The 20,334-nt window shown below is 46.6% G+C and overlaps 1 protein-coding gene across 4 annotated transcripts in view; it reads left to right on the plus strand.

Annotated features, from left to right (window-relative positions):
* BDH1 (3-hydroxybutyrate dehydrogenase 1) overlaps nucleotides 1–20,334 on the plus strand; it is a 44,900-nt gene that overhangs the window by 2,019 nt on the left and 22,547 nt on the right. Inside the window, exons 1-3 of one of the 4 annotated variants that reach the window (XM_021070091.1) lie at nucleotides 1,638–1,885; nucleotides 10,630–10,746; nucleotides 20,116–20,188. In XM_021070091.1, coding sequence (XP_020925750.1) covers nucleotides 10,655–10,746; nucleotides 20,116–20,188 — 165 coding nt within the window. In that variant the 5' untranslated portion in view covers nucleotides 1,638–1,885; nucleotides 10,630–10,654. Of the gene's footprint in view, nucleotides 1–1,637; nucleotides 1,886–2,903; nucleotides 3,372–6,468; nucleotides 7,459–10,629; nucleotides 10,747–20,115; nucleotides 20,189–20,334 lie in introns of those variants that run through there. The other 3 variants (XM_021070088.1, XM_021070090.1, XM_021070089.1) reach the window with 3 other exon arrangements.

Raw genomic sequence — 20,334 nt, forward strand, 5'->3', positions numbered from 1 at the left:
ACTTAGTCCAAGAACAAACCTGTGCTCAAAATACAAACTACCCCTTTTCCTATATAACTAACTGCTCCCTAAGCACCAGGGGAGCCGTAGTTCTCTCTCAGTGCTCCTGGCCAGTCTGTTGGTCAATAAAACTCACTTGAAGTCTCAGTGATGCAGCCTCCTACCTCTTCTTTGATTTTCTACTCTAACAGGAAGGAAAGAGAAAGGCAATCCAAGGTTGTGTTATTGAGCTGATCAAGCTGGGCACTACCGTGGGCACCCAGGGCTCTATCATCTTAGGTGCTATACAGAATGTACCTTAGAACTGCCCAATGGAAGAACGGAGCAGTGGACTGTTTCTCTACCAGCGTCTGTCTGCCTTGGTCTAGGGCTGTCCCAGAAGTGTTAATTCTTTGCACTTCCAGGTTTTTGCATGTGGCAGAATGGGCTGTGGCTTTCTGCAGGGGGCCCAGGCTGCAGTGACTGAGAAGTACCCAGAGAGGAAGATAACCAGGTATAGCTGAGAAAAGGTGCTTTCAGGCTGTCACACCGGTATGCAGCTGGTAGCCACAGCAAAGCTGGAAGAAGATAGGCTGGGAAGGTGTGCGGTCAGCCACAGGTGGAGTCTGATATCACCATAGACTGGTGAACAATTCTGTCCTGGTCTTCCATAAATTGAGCTTCATTTCCATTAATTCTCAGTCTAAAGTCAGGATCTATGGTTTCCCTAATGGAAATATTAACTCTTTCTTTAGTTAACTGCTTTTCTGGCAATGCATAACCCTCCAGGTGTAACCTGGTGACCCAGTCTAATCATTTGTGTTGTGGCTGTGGCATGCCATACCAGTGACTATTCTGAAACACAGCACTGAAACAAGCTTGAGTGTGTGAAATGGGTACAGAGAACCGAGTTCATCCTACCTACATGGCTCTCCCAGTCTTCAAAATTCTTAAGTGCCAGGAGATGGGCAGGGGGAGACCAGGTGGAAGAAGGAAGACACAGTCTCAGCCCTCTAGAAGCTCACATAACAGCTGACAGGCTTCGTTAAAGCTCCACCCCGGCCTTATTTCCTTCCTGTTTTCATCTGCCTTGTCCCTTTCCATTCAGGCCCCCTCTGTCATTTGACCTAAACATAGAGCTGCCACTTAACTGTCCTGATAGATTCCTTCTCCTTGGCCTGTTTCTCATCCTGGAAACTTGGCAGGGGATCCTGATCTGTGGTGGATTGGCCTCTGGTGTTCTATTGTTTAAACTCTGGAAGCTGGGCCATTATTTTTTAAAACCATAGGGGAAAAAATTTTCATCTGATCTAAAGACAAATTTAAAAATCAACCAACCCTAATGAGCTCTAAAGACAGCAAATAGACACAGGACCTGAAAGGAGCCTCAGCCTCACCAGGTTTTCTCACTTCCTGGAGCGGTACCTTCACCTAGCCGTACCCGCAACGCCTGGCGTTGAAATCTTTCATCGCCGATTCCAGAATCGGGATGGCTGTGGAGGAGATTTGAGCGCGATTTAGGGCTAAAACGGATGGGTGGCAGGGGGTTAATCCCGGGGTGGGCGCCTAGGGACTGGGGGTACCCTATACGGGAGGGGGGCCAGGCCGGATGCGGCAAAGGTAAGGAGGCGGCACGGGAGCGCTCCCCGCCCCAGCGACGCCCGCCTTTGGGCTCCGCCCTGCACAGCCCTAACCGGCAAACCCACGGTTTGCAGTCGTGTTCGTGTAGGGGAGGCTGGAAGCCGCAGGAGCGGGAGACGGTGGAGGGGATTTTGAGAAGAAAACTGCGGTAGCGACCTCACTCGGTGGTACAAGAGGGGAACGCTAGTCCCTCCGAAAGCCGGGTTACTGCGAACGCACCAGCTGAGCCCTTAGTACTGCAACCCCCACCCTCCTTTGGTTTGTGGTAAGAGGAGGGGTCCGCGTCTCTGCAGCTCGGGAGTGATGCGCAGGCGCCCTCTGGTCGGTTTGGATTTGTGCGGGGTCGCTGGGATGTGGGTGGGGAAGGAGGCACTAAGTCTTGTAGGCTTGGCCCTGCAGCCGCGGCCGGGATAAGGGTGGAAAGATGTACGGATCCCGCCCAGACAGTATGCTCTCCAAGTGATCCTTGTCCGCCGCCCTCCTGGGCCTTCTGCCCATGCTCAGGGAGCTCAGCCTGACGTTTATTTTTCGGAATAATGTGCCTGGCAGGAGGCTCAGTTGAATTAGCAGTCCCCAGGTTCCCAGGCGAAACCCTAGGCACTACCTTCCCTGCCTTTTGTCTTTTACAAAAGAACAACTCTGCCCCAAGGCGGGAGAAAAACCCGCCCAAGGTAACATTGTAGTCAGAGGCTGAGCCGAGCAGTACTGACTTCTGGCCCCTGTACTAGTCACTGCTTCCTTCTTCACCAAATCTTCCCGGTTTTGTCCACATTCCTTCCGCGTCCTCTACAAGGCTCCGTTCTCGAGGACTTGGTGAGGGTGTGCTTCCTCCCCTCCCGCTGTGCCCTCGGGAAAGATACTGGACAGCGGCAGACTGCTGGTCCAGCTTTCTTGAGCACGAGCTGAGCCGGCTGTTGATATAGAGGACCGCACGGACGGAGAAACTGAGCAAGGTCCCCCGCGGGGACAGGTGGGGAATGCAGGGGGTAGGGTGGAGTGGTGGGCTCGGGCCTGCAAGGGTTCGGGCTTTGTTTGGGCGGTGCCGTCTCAGCCAATGGGAGCCCGACTCTGGCCGGGCCCCCTCAGCTCCCAGCCTCTGGTAGGCTGTAAGGGACAGCGGCCCTGCGACTGGCGGTGCTGCACACGGCGCGGGCCCTTGGCGCCTGCGCGTCTCGGGAGTTCTGCGTTCTGCCAGCGCGCTAGGGCTCGCCGGAGACGCCGGCTGCACGCCTCCCAGCCGCGCCCTACTGAGTGAGGGCTTGGCGCTGCGCAGGCCGTTGAGCTCTGCGTGTTTTTTTTCCAGTCTAAGTCTGTCCAGAGTCAGGTGATGCAGGGTCACGGTCTAACCCTGTGAGGGTTTGCAGAGGCATACGTTTCATTACAGCGGGTTTCCGGCTGCCAGAATCCTTTCTGACGCATCGAATGGCCTACTTTGTACCAGAGTATTTGAGCTTGACCCTGCACGGGGTATATCCCCCCGAGGCGGGCGGGAGAAGCAGCTGACCTTTGAAATGTGTATAGCTTTTAAATCTCTCAATACACATTTACAGTGTCTGCCTCCTGACAGATACCAGAGTTGTTATTTTGGAGGAGGCAGAGGGCAGTGAAACATTACGTGGGTGCTATTTGTGGGGCACTGACGTTCCAGGTTGACATGGGCTGTTTATAAACAGAAATACCTCTAATACTACCCAGCCTAAGTTAACTGCTATTTCAGAGGCACAGAAGGAAGAAGTGACAGGCGAATACAGGCAAGAAGTGGTTTGTTTTTTTTTTTTTTGTTTCTTTGTTTTGTTTTTTTTGACTTTTTAGGGCCTCACCCACAGCATATGGAGGTCCCAGGCTAGGGGTCCAATCTGAGCTGTAGCCGCTGGCCTACACCACAGCCACAGCAACGCCAGATCCGAGCCGCGTCTGCAACCTACACCACAGCTCACAGCAATGCCAAATCCTTAACCCACTGAGCGAGGCCAGGGAGCAAACCTGTGCCCTTATGGGTACTAGTCAGAGTCATTTCCTTTGAGCCACAATGGGAACTCCTGAGATTTTTATTTCAATTGAAGTATATTTCATTTATAATGTGTTAATTTCTGCTGTACAGCAAAGTGAATCATATATATATATATAGATATATATGCTTTTTTATATTATTTTCCATTATGCTTTATCACAGGATATTGAATATAGTACCCTGTGCTATATAGTAAGACTTCATTGTTTATCCATGCAAGGGACTGATTTTTGACTTAGGGGATTAGGAATGGTATCTTGAAGGAGGTGTTATTTGAAACAGGATTTGGTGGATGAAGGGGACCTCAGATTCAGTGCTGAATGAGCAAGGCACAAGACTTGGGAAGTGCAGGGCTTATTGAGAAATGGTATAACCAATACATGAGGAAAGTATAGTTGGAGATATGATTTGTAGGGACTGCCTGGGTTGTACATTGATTTGGAAGGTGGTAAGCACTTATCTGTTCTTATTCTGTCAGTTGTACTAATGTCATTTTTTGCATTTGCCCCTGAAGTCTTGGAAATATCTTTGCTCCTTCTTTCATAGCCTACATTTATTTGTCAGTAAATCACTGTGGGCTTTGCCTTCAAAACACAGCCAGACTCTGACCACATCTAATCACCTCCATGGTTTCCACCAGGGATGGCAGCTCTTTTATATATTTCCAGGGAGTACCTTTTCACCTTTCACTGGAGTTGTGCAGTATGCAACCTGCATGGCCGTACCTTATGGTCCTGAATTAATGCACAGCTTCTAAATGGTCTCCCTGCTTTTGCTTTTGTCCATCTTTAGCCTGTGCTTAACCCAGTGAGAGTTATCATATTAAAATGTAAGGCTCATATGGTATTCTTCTGCTGAAAACTCTCTTAATTCATTCAAATATGATGTGCCTACTGTGTACAGGACACTGTTAAGTATTGGGGATACAATGGTGACAAAATAGACAAAAACTCCTGCTCTCAGAATTTACATTCTAATGCCTGAAAGATAATAAATACGCACAGTATGTATGATGTTGTAATGTGGCAAATTGTTAAGGAGGAAAAAAAAGGAAGCAGGGACAGGGGATGAAAATGTCAGGATGGTGTTGGGATCAATGGTGTGGCTCCGGGAATGTCTCACTGAGAAACCATTTGAGTAAAAGATTGAATTGAGAGAATGGGCCCTGTGGATAGTGAGAGGAAGAACATTTCAGGTGGAGAGAAAAGGCAGGCAAAGACCCTGTGGCAGGAGCTTACCTGTCATGTTCCAAGTACAGCAAGAAGGCCAGACTGTAGGCAGTCTGTAGTGATTTTGACTTTTACTCTGAGCAAGAATTTGGAGCAGGAGTGATGTGATCTGGATCATGCGGGCAGTGTTGAGCAGAGTCTGAAGAGGGGCTAGAGTGGAAGCAGGGCACCTAGTTGGGAGGCCATTGCCATGATCCAGGCAAGAAGGGATGAAGGCTTAGGCAAATATGGGAGAAAAGGATGCTGGAGATATTGTGAAGGTGGGGCCAGGATTTGCTGACAGCTTGGCTGTGAAGTGCACAAGAAAGGAGTCAAGAATGAGGAAGACCTAGGGGAACAGATATTCCAGGCCTTATCTCAGCACAGGTTCAGTTTTGGACAGGTTATATTTGAGATACCTAGTAAACATTCGAACGGAGATGTTGGGTGGGCAGTTGGAAACCTAACTTCTCAGAGGAGAAGCCAGTTGGAGATGAACATTTAGGAGATAACAGCATCTAAACTATATTTAAAGCTATGAGAGCTCAGCATAGTGTTGAGAAGAGACCAAGAAGGGGTCCCTGAGATTGCATTTTTAGTGGTCTGACTTGAACTTGGTAGGCAAGCCCTGTTCTCTGAGGCACAGGATGCCGGCTAAATCTGGCAGCTGGAATTATGGCCATTTTGATAGCTCTGGTGACATTTTATCTTGGGGAAGAAGTGTGATGGGGAGGCTTGTGTTCCTCTTGTCATTACGAGATTGGCAGCGTGGCATTCTCAGAATATTGGGCAAGCTTAAGAATTCATGGTAATGATCTGGACAAAGAACTTGGTTTCAGTGTGTTTTCACCACTATTTGTTTTGGCTGCAACTGACAGAACTTGAAGTTTGCTTAAATCAACACAGAAAATAAAGACAGCTCACACTTTACTTGTGAGAGCAGGAAGGCAGCTGGGTCTCAAGAGCAGATCTGCCTGCAGGAGACTCTTTTCTTTTTTTCCCCTCTCTCTCTCCACCTCCATCTTCTGGTTCTTGCTACACGTGTGCCTGACTCTTCTCTCTTTCTCTCTCTGCAGATTGGCTTTCTCCATTTCTGTCATTGGCTCCAGGCTGCATGTCACATAGCTGCCCCTTCCCCACTCCAGCAGCCAGTTGACATGTCTCTGCCCCACAGAGGCTGATTTACATTCTTTCACAGTGCCAGGGGACAGAATGGTGGGCTCCTCTGGGGACAGGTATCTCTCCCTGACCCAGTCTTCATGGCCAGAGGTGGGCAACCACAGCTGCAGAGGCCAAATCCTGTGGGCAAGAGGCAGGTCAGAGAGGACAGGGATGGGCTGAGCAAGACAGATACCCTTCCAGCTATAATGAAACCAAAGCAATCATTGTATATATTTATAAAGACAGATGCCCAAAGATGGCCACGACAAAGTGTGATATGTTCTCTGAGGAGAACTGGCTTTCACCTAAGACTAATCTGGTGGCTAGAGTGTCTGTTGGACTAATCCAGGTATCTGCTTTTGGTTCGCCTCTGCTGAACTGGGCTATAAAGTTAAATCCTTGGCTTTTATGGAAGGGCATTATTATTATTATTATTAATTTTTTTTCCCTTTTCTAGGGCCATTCCCACGGCATATGGAGGTTCCCAGGCCAGGGGTCTAATCAGAGATGTAGCCACCGGCCTATACCACAGCCACAGCAACGCAGGATCTGAGCCATGTCTGCAAACTACACCACAGCTTATGGCAACATCGGATCCTTAACCCACTGAGCAAGGCCAGGGATCAAACCCACAACCTCATGGTTCCTAGTTCGATTCGTTAACCACTGTGCCATAACGGGAACTCCTGGAAGGGCATTATTAAAGGCAGCTGTATAAAAGTTACTTGTGTGTTTATGAAGAATGGTAGTAAGAACATCATTCTGTATCATTTGATATTGCTGTATAATGCTTTTAGACTTTTGTTCTAGAATAGTTATTTAAGGCATAGTTATCTAAGGAATTTTTCAGTTTTCCTTTTTGCATGGCCTCAAGGAAGCCCTCATTAACTGTACAGTTGGCACACATAGCTGAGCTCAGCTGAAACTTTAGGCAAGATTGTGCTAAGTGATCAGAAGGGAAATAGCCAAAGGATAATAAACATCTATCTGGTAAGAGATCGCAAACTCAGATGTCCACAGTGTCCAGGTGGTTCAAAGAGACGACATGGGTAGGCTTAAAATAGTCAGTGTAAACTTTTTGTATTGAGTTCAAGCATAACATAGCTCCATGGTTACATTGCCCTTTAGAACCCTAGGCTGGCCAAATAAAACAGCCAAGTAGCGTGTGTTGGAAACAGGTTGCCTATTGTCAGACCTTGGAGTCTTACTGGCTTTAAGCGCCTCAGTGTAGGGTCCCTACACGGGTTGGTTCTTTGCCTAAACCCAGCTTGCCCTCCTCCATCGAACAGGACCTCCCCCTCCCACTTGGTTGTAATTCAAGTGTTCTCTTTCCTGCCAAAGTCTCGCCTCCTGAATTTCTGTTTACTGCTGATGCCCTGCTTCTTCTGAGGATGTCAATACTGGGAATGTTTGCCACTTGCGGGGGAGACCTTGACTCTGACCCAGGAGTGCAGCCAGGTGCACACAGGTTTTTTTCTTAGAGAGGGGGTGCTTTCTATGGGTTACGCACTGACAGTAGAGAGGAGGTATCCTTGAGAGTGGACCTAAGTATTCCCAGTGTTAGAAGATTCTGGATGAATGGAATGCATGTTTGACACATGTTATGAAGTTGGTAGCCCTGGAGCAGCTAATTGAGTTCAAGGTCAAAGAGATGGTCCCTGCCCCCAGAGAGGCTCTGCTTATCCACTGGGAGCACCCACCTCCCACAATGATTTCTGTTTCCAGACCCAAAGGCAAGTGAATGGCATTACAAGTTTGAGAAGCTAATATTTACAGAGACTAAAGCCCAGCACAAGACTTAAGATAGCAGGCACCCCTGAAGAGTGTGCAGGAATTCCACTGCCTGTGGCACTGTATTGGGGGTGAAAATAAGCAACATATTTAAGAGCCGGAAAAAGGGAGAAGAAGAAGAGATCTAAAATTCTAGCATTTTGTGCATTGTCAATCGTGCATTATTAAAGGGGCTGAGTTTTTATGTACTTTAAGCAATTTTGACTCCAGTGCTTTTAGATATTGCTGACTCAAAGGAAAATAAAATTGAAAGCAGCCCTCTATTTGGAGATAAAACTGAGGCATTCTCTGCCACAGGCATTAAGCCGAAGGGATGGAAAGGGCTTGAATTATAGACAACTGGATTTAAAATCACCCAGTGCTGGAGACCTCAGACTCCAGTCCTGGGGAGAGGAGGTGGAGATGTCTGCACTCAGCCAGCTAGTCCATGCTTGAGTGAGATGGGGGAGCCCCACTTAAAGAAGCTGAGCCCAGCCTGGGCCGGGGCCCTCCATGGAAGGGTCAGTCTGTGTGTGGGGATGGAGGTGGGGTTCGAGTACACAGCTCACCCCCACTTAGCAGAGACTCACTGAATGCCCCTTGGAGTCAGGTTTCTTCCAGGCATGGGGGATTCAGTGGTGAGCATTTGGACAAGGTGCCTGGCCTCAATGAGCTTAGGATCTAGAAGGGGAAGGTAAAGTAATAAAACAAGAGGATTCTGAATTGAAGGGTGATCTTTAGGAGAACAAGCCCTGTGTGTTGCATGGGGGTTGGGGTAGCCTCTCTGAAGTCGAACTGGTCCAGGTCTGCAGGACCAACCATCTAGAGTGAGGAAGATCAAGGTCCAGGGCCCTGAGGTGAGAAAGAGTGTGGCATATGTTGGTTGGAAGGTCAGCGTGGCCACAGCGCAGGGAGCCAGTGAGCACAGGGAAGGGTGGAACCAAAACACAGGAAGAAGGGAGGCAGAGGCTCGCTTTGAAAGGCATGGAGGAGTTCCCCTCGTGGCTCGGTGGTCACAAACCCGACTAGCTAGTATCCATGAGAATGCGGGTTCAACCCGTGGCCTTGCTCAGTGGGTTAAGGATCTGGCTTTGCCATGAGTGATGGTATAGGTTGCAGATGTGGCTTAGATCCCTTGTTTCTCAGATCCGTGTGGCGTAGGCTAAGGGCTACAGCTCCGATTTGACCCCTAGCCTGGGAACTTCCATACGACCCCTGAGTCACTCTAAGAAAAAAAAATTGAAAAAAAAATAAATAAAAGGCATGGAGAGGAGGCTTTTAGGCAATGGACTCACATAACCTGACTGGTGTTAGAAAGGTTTTTCTGGCTGCAGCGCTGAGACTGGACCGTGGCGAGTAAGCTGGAGTGGAAGTGAGAGCCTAGTGCACGGTCCAGGAAGGATCACAAAAGACAAAAGAGCCCTATTTGTTTTCCTCTACTGAGGATTAAACAGAGGAGACAGCCCCACCTGCCTCTTGAAGTAAACACTGCAGTAGTTGGCTGGTTATTGAACTTATCACAGCCCCATTGGCCCAGACGGCTGGTTATCAGTGAAATTAGGAGAGGTGGCCAAAGGGCAGAGGAGGAGCTGCCTCTGGGCAGATAGTTGTTACTGATAGGAGCTGCATAACAAACCACAAGCAGGCAGGTGTGCAAAGAGAGACTGGGGTGGCTCCCCAGGAAAAGAGTCACAGCTCCCCAGCTGTGATTGCCTTGCTCACTTCCTCCCCACCTCCCTTTCTTTTCTTAGGCCAGGAGGGATCACCAGAGCAGAATTAACCAGAATAGGAAGGCAACTAATGTCTACACCGATCAACAATTCATAATGCATAAATTAGTCACCATGCTGAATAGCCTTAAGTTGACACCAAGTGATACATGGCCTTGTTGCAATAAGGTTGTTTTAACCTGGAAAGGGAATGATAGGGTGGTGGGAGAGTCTCCGTGTGTATATGTGTGTGTCTCTGTGTGTGTGTGTTAATTTAGGTTGACTAGAGCGTGTCTCATTTCGTAGCTCCAGCCTCCATGCTGTGGAATTCAGCTCCAGAGCTGGACCCTATGCATTGGGGTGAGGTGAGGTGGAGAGCTGAATCAAAGGATACATGGGCTGGGGCTGGAAAAGCTCTCTGGGGACATGTGAACAGATTGAGATGGATGCTTTGCTGGATACAGGGAACACAGACAAGAGAGTGGGACTCATGGAGCTGGAACCCCTGAGGGGCTGGTCCCCAAGTGTGCCAGTGGTTACTGCATAGCCTGGTTTGAGGGACACTGGTCTGGTCCAACCTCCTTATGCTACAAAATGGGTGATGACTCATCCAGGGTTGCCCCGTGAGTCGGTGGCACAGCCTGAACCAGAACTCAGATTTCTGTGCCAGCCTCCTGACTTTTTTTTTTTTTTTTTTTTTTTTTGGTTTTTAGGGCCACACCCACAGCATATGGACGTTCCCAGGCTAGGGGTCTAATTGGAGCTACAGCTGCCGGCCTATACCACAGCCCACAGCTGCAGCAACACGGGATCCGAGCCACATCTGCGACCTACAACACGGCTCACAGCAACACAAGATCTTTAACCCACTGAGCAAGGTCAGGGATCGAACCCATGTCCTCACGGATACTAGTTGGGTTCGTTAACTACTGAGCCACGACGGGAACTCCCAGCCTCCTGACTTTTTCCATCACGCGAAGGCTGTAGCTTGAGAGGAGGGTGGAAGTCTGGTGTCAGACTGGACCGGAGTCAAACAGGCAGAGCCCGATTTTACTTTCACAACCTGGAAGGAAAACGGCCACGCCAGCCTAAACCCCTAAAAGCAGCAAGGCAATACTGAAGGTACATTTTATGTTTCCGAACCCACCAGGAGGAGCCTGACCACTCTGCCTCTTATGGCCACAATGCTGACCGCCCGCCTCTCCAGACCCCTGTCGCAGCTCCCAAGGAAAACCCTGAATTTCTCTGAGAGAGAAAATGGAGCAAGGTAAGAAAATGAAGGTTGGAGGTGGCTTTGAGGCTACACTTTCTGGGCCCAGCAGAGCTCTTCACACATAATAAGGCCTGACTCTCAAAGGTATCTTTCAATACCTGCCATCTACCAGCAAAGGACACTCCAAGTTGTCATAGGAAGACAGAGACCTTCCCATGGCACACAGGGCACAGAAGAATATCTTTCATCAGATACCTTTTAACCTTTTCATTTTGAAATAACTCTACACTTATACAAAAGTTGCAAAAATAGTACAAAAGTACAAATAGTTTTCTTATATCCCCTTTGCCTAACTTCCGCAAATATTAACATCTTACAAAACCATAGTGCAATCATTAAAAACAGGAAATTACCACTGATATAATGCTATTAACTAACCTACAGAATTGACTCACATTCCACCAGGTGGACCACAAATAGACCTTTTCCTGGTCCAGGATACAAACCAGGGTCCCAGTGCATTTAGTTGTCCTGTCTCCTTATTCTCTTCCTATGAGGGCGGTTCCTCTGTCTGTCACTGATGACCTTGACACCATGGAAGAATGTCTCTCAGTGCAGATTGTGTGATATCCTGGTGTTTAAACTCAGATTTGTGTGTTTGGAAGAATTACACCCCCCACCCCCACCCCCGCCCTGGGCGAGGTCATGTCCTTCTTGGAGCATTGAATCAGGAGGCACAGATCTCATTACTCTGATTACCTGGATAATGGCACTTTTAAAATCTTGCACATGAAAGCAATGAAAGCTGTTAACTAAAATGTCACAAGACTTCACTGAACAGTGTGATTTAGAGAAAGCAGGAAGTCCACATTAAACAAGCAGCTCTTCTTCTTTGAGAGCTTCTGGACATTGCATTTTCCAAGGGGATTTGGTGTGCTCTGCTGCCTCATTTTCTTCTTTTGTAGCCAGAGCAAGGAAAAAATAATGCTCTTTTTCTTTCTTTTGTATTTGAGAGGAGAGAAATCAAGTGGCAGATGTAAAGTCAAAGACCCAGCAGCTAGAAAATGGATGATTACTTTCCATGCCAGTAAATACATCAAAAGAACATGCATTTAGGTTTTTAGCAGCATTCGCTTAAAAACATTTCCACAAGATACAGAAACTTGATTGGAGATGGGGCTTCACCTACTGGAGGACAGCATATAAGAAAAGTTTAAAAAAATAGCTCCTGCTGTAGAGGCAGCATCCCATCGAAGACGGACTGGAGCTTGGTTCTGTTGTTGAAGGGCTTTTGAAGGAAGATGGTTTGCTGCAATTTTTTCTTTCTTTCTTTTTTTTTTTTTTTTCCAGTGAGTGATAGATGTGGTAACAGTCGGTGTCAAAAGTTACTCTTCGAGATTTCTGGAGACTTTTTATAGAGGAGAAAATAATCCAGAAGGAAGTTAAAATACTTTTACAAAGATTTTATCTTCAAAGTAAAGGGAGTGATACAGCCAATCTATCCATACAAACGTTCAGTTTTTCACTTAAGTACAGTATTCAGTAAGTTACATGAAATATTCAACAATTTTTAAAAATTAAAGGGAAGAAAAATTAGAGGGAAACCCCTCAAATGAGCCAGAGCTTGACTAATGCCTCACTTCCCTTTAATTTTTAAAAATTGTTGAATCATGGGGGATTCTGAATCTCCTGGAAGGATTTTAGAGATAACCTGGTTAGGCTGAGGGAGGGTGGGGACAGGGTGATTGGGGCAGAGCTGAGTCAGAGTAATTTTAGCTGTCCTTCGGGCAAAGGTGTCGGCAGAGGTCAGGGAAGGAGATCCAGTGTGTGAGGAGAATGGTCTGCTGGGTGATCACTCTTCCTGGATCAGACAGATGATCTTTCGGTGGCCTGATCATTTTGCTTGAATCTCACTTGGAAAGGGCTTCATACTCCAGTCACCACCTATGGGTAGATCCTGTGATCGCATCCTTAAAAGGTGACCTTTTAGCCCCTATTTAACTGTCTCCAGCCCTGGGGCAGTTGGTACCTCTCACATCAGGCCTCTTGTCTTTGGGCAGTGATATTATAAAGTCCTTCTTCATATGGAGCAGAGATCTTTCCTCTGGAGATGCCGCCCCTTGTTCCTGGTCTGCATTCTGTATTGGTACTGAACAAGTTAATCTCTTATCCCTGGGGACCCCATGCCACCCCAGTACCTCCACCTGACCTCTCTTATTGCATCTGTGTGTATGTTCCTTGCTCACTTCCCATGGTTTCTCTGCTCAGAATCTAGGTCTTCCACCTGAATGATGTCCACTTGGCCTATGCTCCTTCTTTAGATGTGGTGCTCTAAACAGAACCCCACCCCCACCCCCCATCCCAGACACCTCAGAACAGCAAGTCACCCAGCATCTGTCCATATGAAACCTCCCCATGAGTGGCCAGGTGGTCCCTGCTCTGACATCTGCTTACTGGCTTTGCACAGCCCTCAGATTTGGGATTTCTGGCTTTGCCAGAAGGCTCTGGCTCCCCTCTGGGGCAGGTTGACTTACTGATGCATTCCCCCTGACCCCCGCCCCTTCTAGGACACTATCTCCCAGATTCTGGTTACACACCTGAGCTGGCTCAGCCCCAGTGCTCAGCTCTGCCAGCCCAGACATACTATGTAATACTTCAGGGCAGCCTGCCCTGGGTAGATTGGGGAGGGTCTCTTGCCTCCCTTATTCCTGTCCAGCCTAGTCTCACTTAGCTTCTTTTGGCAGCTATGTCACTTGTAACGGTTCGGACTAAACTTATTTTCACAGATGCTGCTGTGTGAGGCAGCATTTCCCCCCAGCTGCACTTGGGTCACTGACATTTGTCCCTCCTAAACCCATCTTGTTAGACTCAGCCTGTCAAATTGACTCCTGACTCCTTTTAGCAGAAAGCTGGGCTACTGGTTATTGTTGCTGATTCGTGATGAAAGGAACGAAAGAGATAAAGACCCAGACTGGAAGGATGGAGAAGAGAGCATTAAGGCCTTGGCCAGCATGGGGTGGCATCTCAAATGTGGCCTGGTAAGTTCCTGGATGCCAGTGCTCTGGGAACCAGCTGGTTCTTCCACAGGCCCTTGGGAAAGAGCCAGATCTCACCTTCTCCACCCCATCTGATTGCACTTCCAGGTTAGGATAGAAATCAGCAAGCTCTCCTCCTCTGAACCTGGTGGCCACCTCTTTGAGATTCATCCCTCAGCAGGTCTACTGACAATCTTGCATTTAACTTGTATCACCTGTGAGACTGACATAGCTGTTGGCGTAAGTGGTTTGATTGACCAGTAGTTTGCTGCCACTGTAAGACTCTTCTGGGGAGAGGGGACCCTCCAGGGAAATGGACACAATTTCTTATTATGGGGCTTGGACTTAACCCCTCAGGGGCATTACCCTGGCCTTGATCAGCCAGTGTATCAGGACTGTGTCACACTAAGAAGGGCAGAGACCTCCGGAAGGCTGGGGCTGGCTAAGCATCCGTGGACCCAGGACTCTTGTATCTTTCTGCTCTGTCATCCTGATAGTGGCTCTCACCCCAGGATGCCATGATGTTCCTTCACCTCCAGCCTCAGTCGAGGCAGGAGGCAAAGCAACATAGAGGAAGGGAGGAACTGCACTTGCATCAGGAAAGCAAAGCTCTCCCAGCAATCCCTGCAGACTCTGTAACTTACAGGCCAGGAGGAGGTCATGTGATCATGGTAGGTGATTGTGTGGAAGGAGATGGGCACATTGCTCCTCTAGACAAAATTTTGAGAGTGAGACAGATGCAAAGAATAAATAATGGTGACAAACAGCAGTGTTTGCCTTGGCCCAGCTGAGCTGTGGCCTAGAGCTGATTTTGCCCCCAGAGATGTTAAGACTTTGGCAGTCAAGAGGCTTGTAAAGGAAACCCCATAGGGAAAAAGTGCTTTTTTTTTTTTTTTTCTAAGACAGCAGTTATGAACTCGGATTTCAGGTTATTTATTTATTTGGTTGCACCTGTGGCATGTGGAAATTCCCAGGTCAGGGACTGAACCCAAGCCACGGCAGTGACGATACCAGATCCCTAACCTGCTGGGGCACCAGGGAACTTGTCTGTTTGCAGGTTAGAATCACCTAGAGCACAGCGGGGAAGAAAAAAATCCCTGTGCCCTACCCTTGGGGACTTGGATTTCATTCATTAGGAATGAAGCCAACCATGGGAGTAGTTTAAAAAGCTTCCCTGGTTATTCTTCTTAAACTATTTTGGAAAGAATTTCAAAGATACGCAAAAGTAGAAAGTAGTGTATTGATCCCTGGCAGACTTGAGCATCAACAGTTATCCGCTCATGGCCAATCTTGTTTCATCTATGTCCCCACCCACGTCCCTCCCCTGGATTATTTCAAAGCAAATCCTGGACATCGTGTTTGATGTGTAAATACTTAGCTGGCTGTCTCTAAGTGGTAAGAACTCTTTTTCATAATGTAAGCACATAGTCATGCTGCAATCCCAAGTGATTCTAGTAAACAGCCAGTGGGGAGAACCTGAGAAGAGCGCAATGCACCTACATCAACCTTTCCCAGGTCCTGCTGTGCTGGAATTATCTGAGGTGCTGCTTAATCCTGCAGATTTCCAGGGCCACCTCTTCCTACTGAATCGGAATGTCAGGCAGGGACCCAGGAGCCTGCATTTTGACAAACTCCCCAGGTGCTTATAACTGAGCTGCTAAGGCCTTCCCAGGCCTGAGTCCCCTGTGAATGGAGAAGTATCCCCAAGCCAGGGATCCCCTGGCACCTGCAGAAGCTGAAAAATGAGAGGAGAAATAAGAGCAGGAAGAGGCAGTCCCAGCAGTGGAAAAGAAGGAGACTGAGAAGCCAGGTGGTGCCCAGGAGGGCCCGCCTGTGTCAGCTGGTGCTTCCCAGCAGTGCCAGGGGTTCTGACTCTTGGGGATTGGGTGTGGAGGGTGGAGCCTTATGCTCTCTGGAGAAGCAGAATTATGCCACTGACAGCTGGGTATGAGCAGTAGTTCCTGATATAATACACCCTGAGAGAGTCAAGTTTGAGTGGATACATTTGAGGATGGGGAGGTGGGTTAGAAAAAAATCTGGAAATAAGTCAGTTTGGAATAAAATTTTTTTCTTTCTGTGACCTTTTAGTTATATTTAAAAGTATTAAAGTATGCAAAGGGGATGACTGGGACAAGCACATATAATCTAGTTCTGCCAGGGACACCTAGTCCTTTTTTGTAGAGCAAAAAGTCATACAGTTATTTTTAAATAAGGTCAGTATTTATTTATTTATTTATTGTCTTTTTTAGGGCTGCACCTGCAGCATATGGAGGTTCCCAGGCTAGGGGTCTAATCAGAGCTACAGCTGCCAGCCTACACCACAGCCACAGCAACGCCAGATCCAAGCCGCGTCTGCAACCTACACCACAGCTCACAGTAATGCTGGATCCTTAATCCACGGAGCAAGGCCAGGGATCGAACTCACAACTTCAGAGTTCGGATTCGTTTCCACTGCGCCACAACGGGAACTCCTAAATAGGATCATTTAACTAGGTTTGTTCATACAGACCATATAATTCTGTTCACTTGTGACCAATGCTCCCACCTAGGGTAGCGTCAGAGAAAGCCAAGTAGGCGCCAGGTCGTACATTCTCACCCCTTGGTACTAAGGCACTCAGCCTTCTTGGGGTGGGGTAGGGCAGTGTTTGAGGATATCTAGTGAAGAGAGAGGACTGTCAGGACCATCTCCACCTCTTAGCAGTAATGAAAGCACACTCTCCCTTAGAGTGGGGAGCAGGAATGAGGTACTGGGAGGTATGGGTGTAGACCCACTGGGAAGCTGAAACTCCCATCAGTTCCCAGCAGTAACTCCTTCCAATTTATTTTAATGAAGCTGTTATTACCCTCATTCCAACATCAGACCAAGACAGTACAAAAAACAAAACAAAACAAAACAAAAAACCATACAGACCAATATCCTTCATGAATATAGATGCAAAAATTCTTAAAATATTTTCCAATAGAATTCATCAAAAAATATAAAAAGAATTACAAACCATGAAAAATTGGATTTGTTCCAGGGATGCAAAGATGGTCCACTTTTTTTTTTTTTAAGGTGGGTTTTTTTAACCCTTCTTTTAAAAAATGTTTTAAAATTAAAGAATAGTTGATTTACAATGTTCTGTCAATTTTAAAAGATTGTTCATTGTTGAAAATCAGTTCACCCACCAAATCGAAAGCCAAAGAAGAAGAATCACAAGGCTCTATCAATGCAGAAAAAGCAAAATTTAACACCCATGTATGATAAAAACCTTCAGAAAAGTAGGCAAGGAAGGGAGCTTTCTAAACTTGATAAAGAGCATCTACAAAAACCCTGTAGCTGACATATTTCCCGGTGAAAGACTTAATGCCTTCCTCCAAGATGGGGAGCAAGGCAAGAATGTTGCTCTCAGCCCTGATTCGCCATAGTGCAATAAGTAAGTACAATAAGGCAAGAAAAGGAAATAAAAATCCTACAGATTGTGAAAGAAGAAATAAAACTCTTCTTATTTGTAAATTACATGATCGACTATATAGAAAACCCCAAGGGATCCACAAACACTCCTAGAACTAATTCATTCATCAGGACACGGAACACGAGATAACACAAATCAGTGTATCTATATATCCTAGCAACGAATTTGTAGATATCAAAATCTGAAACAATACCATTTACAATTGCTCGCAAGAATGAGTTACTTAGGTATAAATACAACAAAATATACAGGATTTGTACTTTGAAACCTTTACAATGCTGAGGAAAAAAAAATCAAAGATCTAAATAAATGGAGACCCACCCTATGTTCAGAGATTGAAGGACTCAAAAAAGTAAAGATGTTGACTTTCCTCAAATTGATATACAAGCTTAACAGAATTTCTATCAAAATCCTCATCAGATTTTTATAAAGATTATTCTAAATTTATATGAAAAGGCAAAGGAAATAGAATAGCAAAAAAAATTTCGAAAAAGAAAGATAAAGTGAGAGTGCAGAGCTCAGTGAAACAGAGAATCCAGAAATAGACCCACAAAGGTATGCCAACTAATATTCAGCAAAGGGGCAAAAGCAATTCAATGGAGGAAAACAAAATGGTGCTTGAGCATGGAGAGTCATAGGCAAAACCAAAATCGACCAACTTTAATAAGTCTCACATTTTATACAAAAGTTTACTTATAATGGATCACGGACTTCACTTGTAAAACACAAGACTCTAAAACTTGTAGAAAAAAACAGGAGAAAATCTTTGGTTTGGGGCATAGGCAATGAGTTCTGAAACTTGACACAAAAGCATGATCTGTAAAGGAAAAATTGAATAGTCAGATTTCATGAAAATGAATTACTTTATCTCTATGAAAGACCTCTAGAGAGGATGAAAAGACAAATCACAGAGGAGGAGAAATTATTTTTGTGCAGCACAAGACTAGCATCTGGAACATATAGAAAGAACTCCAAAAGTTCAATAGTAAAAGAACAATCAGGTTAGAATATGCACAAAAGATGTCAAAGAGACATTTTACCAAAGTGGATATCCTTGTTATAGGCTTCAAGTCCCCTTCAAGGAGATTAAACCCAAAAGCCTCTGGTCGTGTCTCATTGTAATGCCCCTTTCCCCCCCTCCACCAGCCTGGTAAGGAAGGAATGTGGCCCATTCCTCACCCCACCTCTCTGCAACCTGTTCCCCATGCAAATAACGTATCCTGCTGGAAACCAACCAGATCAAATATGTCCCATACAAGATCAAACAGCACTCAGCCCTTACACAGGGGGCTGGAGCAGGAGAAACTGGGTCTCCACTCAAATTGCCTGTAGAGGGGGTAGTATAAGAGCAATTGTAAAATGAGTCAGGCCCTCTTTTAACCTGCGCACACGTGAGTTCTCACTCACTCTCTCTCTCTTTGAAAATGTATTTTCACTTTAACAAATTTGTGACCTCTCTGCCCTTCCAGTACTTTGCTACAGCAAGGGCAAGATGGGGACTGAAGAAACTAACTCTATCATACTGACAGCAAATAAGCACTTGGAAAAGATATCCTACATCTTTAGCCATTAGAGAAATGCAAATTAAGACCACAATGGCTATCTTTACACAGTTATCATTCAAATAAAAAAATAGAGATACACCAACTGCTGGCAGGGATATGGAGGAACAGGGTCACTCAACATTGCTGCTGGGAATGTAGAATGCCACAGCCACTCTGAGAAACACTTGGAAAGTTTCTGAAAAACTAAACATGCAACTGCCATGTGACCCAGCAATTGCTCTCCTGGGCATTTACCCAAGAGAAAAACAGGTTCACACAAAGACCTGTGCAGGAATGTTCCTAGAAGCTTTATTTGTCAATAGTCCCGAACTGGAAACAACCCTGATGACCTTCAGTAGGTGAATTAAAGGTGGTACATGATCCCAAGGAATACAACTTAGCAGTAAAAAGAAACATTTATGATAAATGCAACAATCAGTGTATTTCCAGAGACTTAAGTTGCATGAAAAAAGCAATCCCAAAAGGTTACATACTATATGATTCCATTCTTGAAATGACAAAATTATAGAGGTGGAGAACAGACAGTGGTTAAAAAGAATGTGGAGTGGGAAGGGAGTGGGAGTGGCTATAAAAGGAAGGCTCCTTGTGGTGATGGAATGGTTCGCATTTTCACTGCATTTGTCAGTATCCTGGTTATGATATTGTACTAGAGTTTTGCAAGATGTTGCCATTAGGAGCCACTAGGTAAAAGGTACAGGGCATCTCTCTGTATTATTTCTTTTTTCTTTTTTTTTTTTTTTTTTTTTTTTTTTGCTTTTTAGGGCCGTACCCGCGGCATGTAGAAGTTCCCAGGCTTGGGGTTGAATCAGAGCTACAGCTGCGGGCCTACACCACCGCCACAGCAAAGCCAGATCCCAGCTGTGTCTGTGACCTACACCACAGCTCACAGCAACACCAGATCCTTAACCCACTGAGCGAGGCCACAGATTGAACCCCAGTCCTCACGGATCCTAGTTGCATTCGTTTTTGCTGAGCCACAAGGAAACTCCCTCTCTGTATTATTTCTTAACTGCATGTGAATCTAGAATTATTTCGAAATAAAAAACTATCAGGAAGCCATATGAAACCTAAGTGTTAAGACGTTGACTTTGCAGAAGGCTTTGTTAACAAAGGTCTGTTGCTAGGAGGCTTTTCCTACACAGTGGTGAAAATGGCCACTGCGACTGCTGGCAAACTTTCTCCCAGACTAGTAACCCTGGAGGAAATAGGCCCTTCTCCTCAGTAGTACCAGCAGGTTGTCCTCAGAGGACTGGGGTGGGTGTAGTGTGGTGCTCACTGGTGACTGAGGGTCTGCGAAGGTGCTTCCACCCCGGGGACAAGGTCTGGTGTGACCACGGCCTCTGTTCATGGCTGTCTTTCTTCTTGCAGAGGCTCGCTGCTGTTTTACTCTCCCTCCTTTGTCCCTGGCAGCCGTCGGACTTATGCTGATTCGGTGAACCCGGTGAGTGGCAGCCTGGCCACCTGGGAACCAGCCACGTGGTCAGAACCCTCCTCTCAGCTCCCAGGCCTGGAACCACCCTCAGAGCAGGGCTGCAGTGTTGCCAGGGCACTTGGAGCCACTCTCTCGCTCACTGAACAACCCCCTTC

The sequence above is a fragment of the Sus scrofa genome, chromosome 13 (genome assembly GCF_000003025.6).
Source record: "Sus scrofa isolate TJ Tabasco breed Duroc chromosome 13, Sscrofa11.1, whole genome shotgun sequence".
NCBI classification, from domain to species: Eukaryota; Metazoa; Chordata; class Mammalia; order Artiodactyla; family Suidae; genus Sus; species Sus scrofa.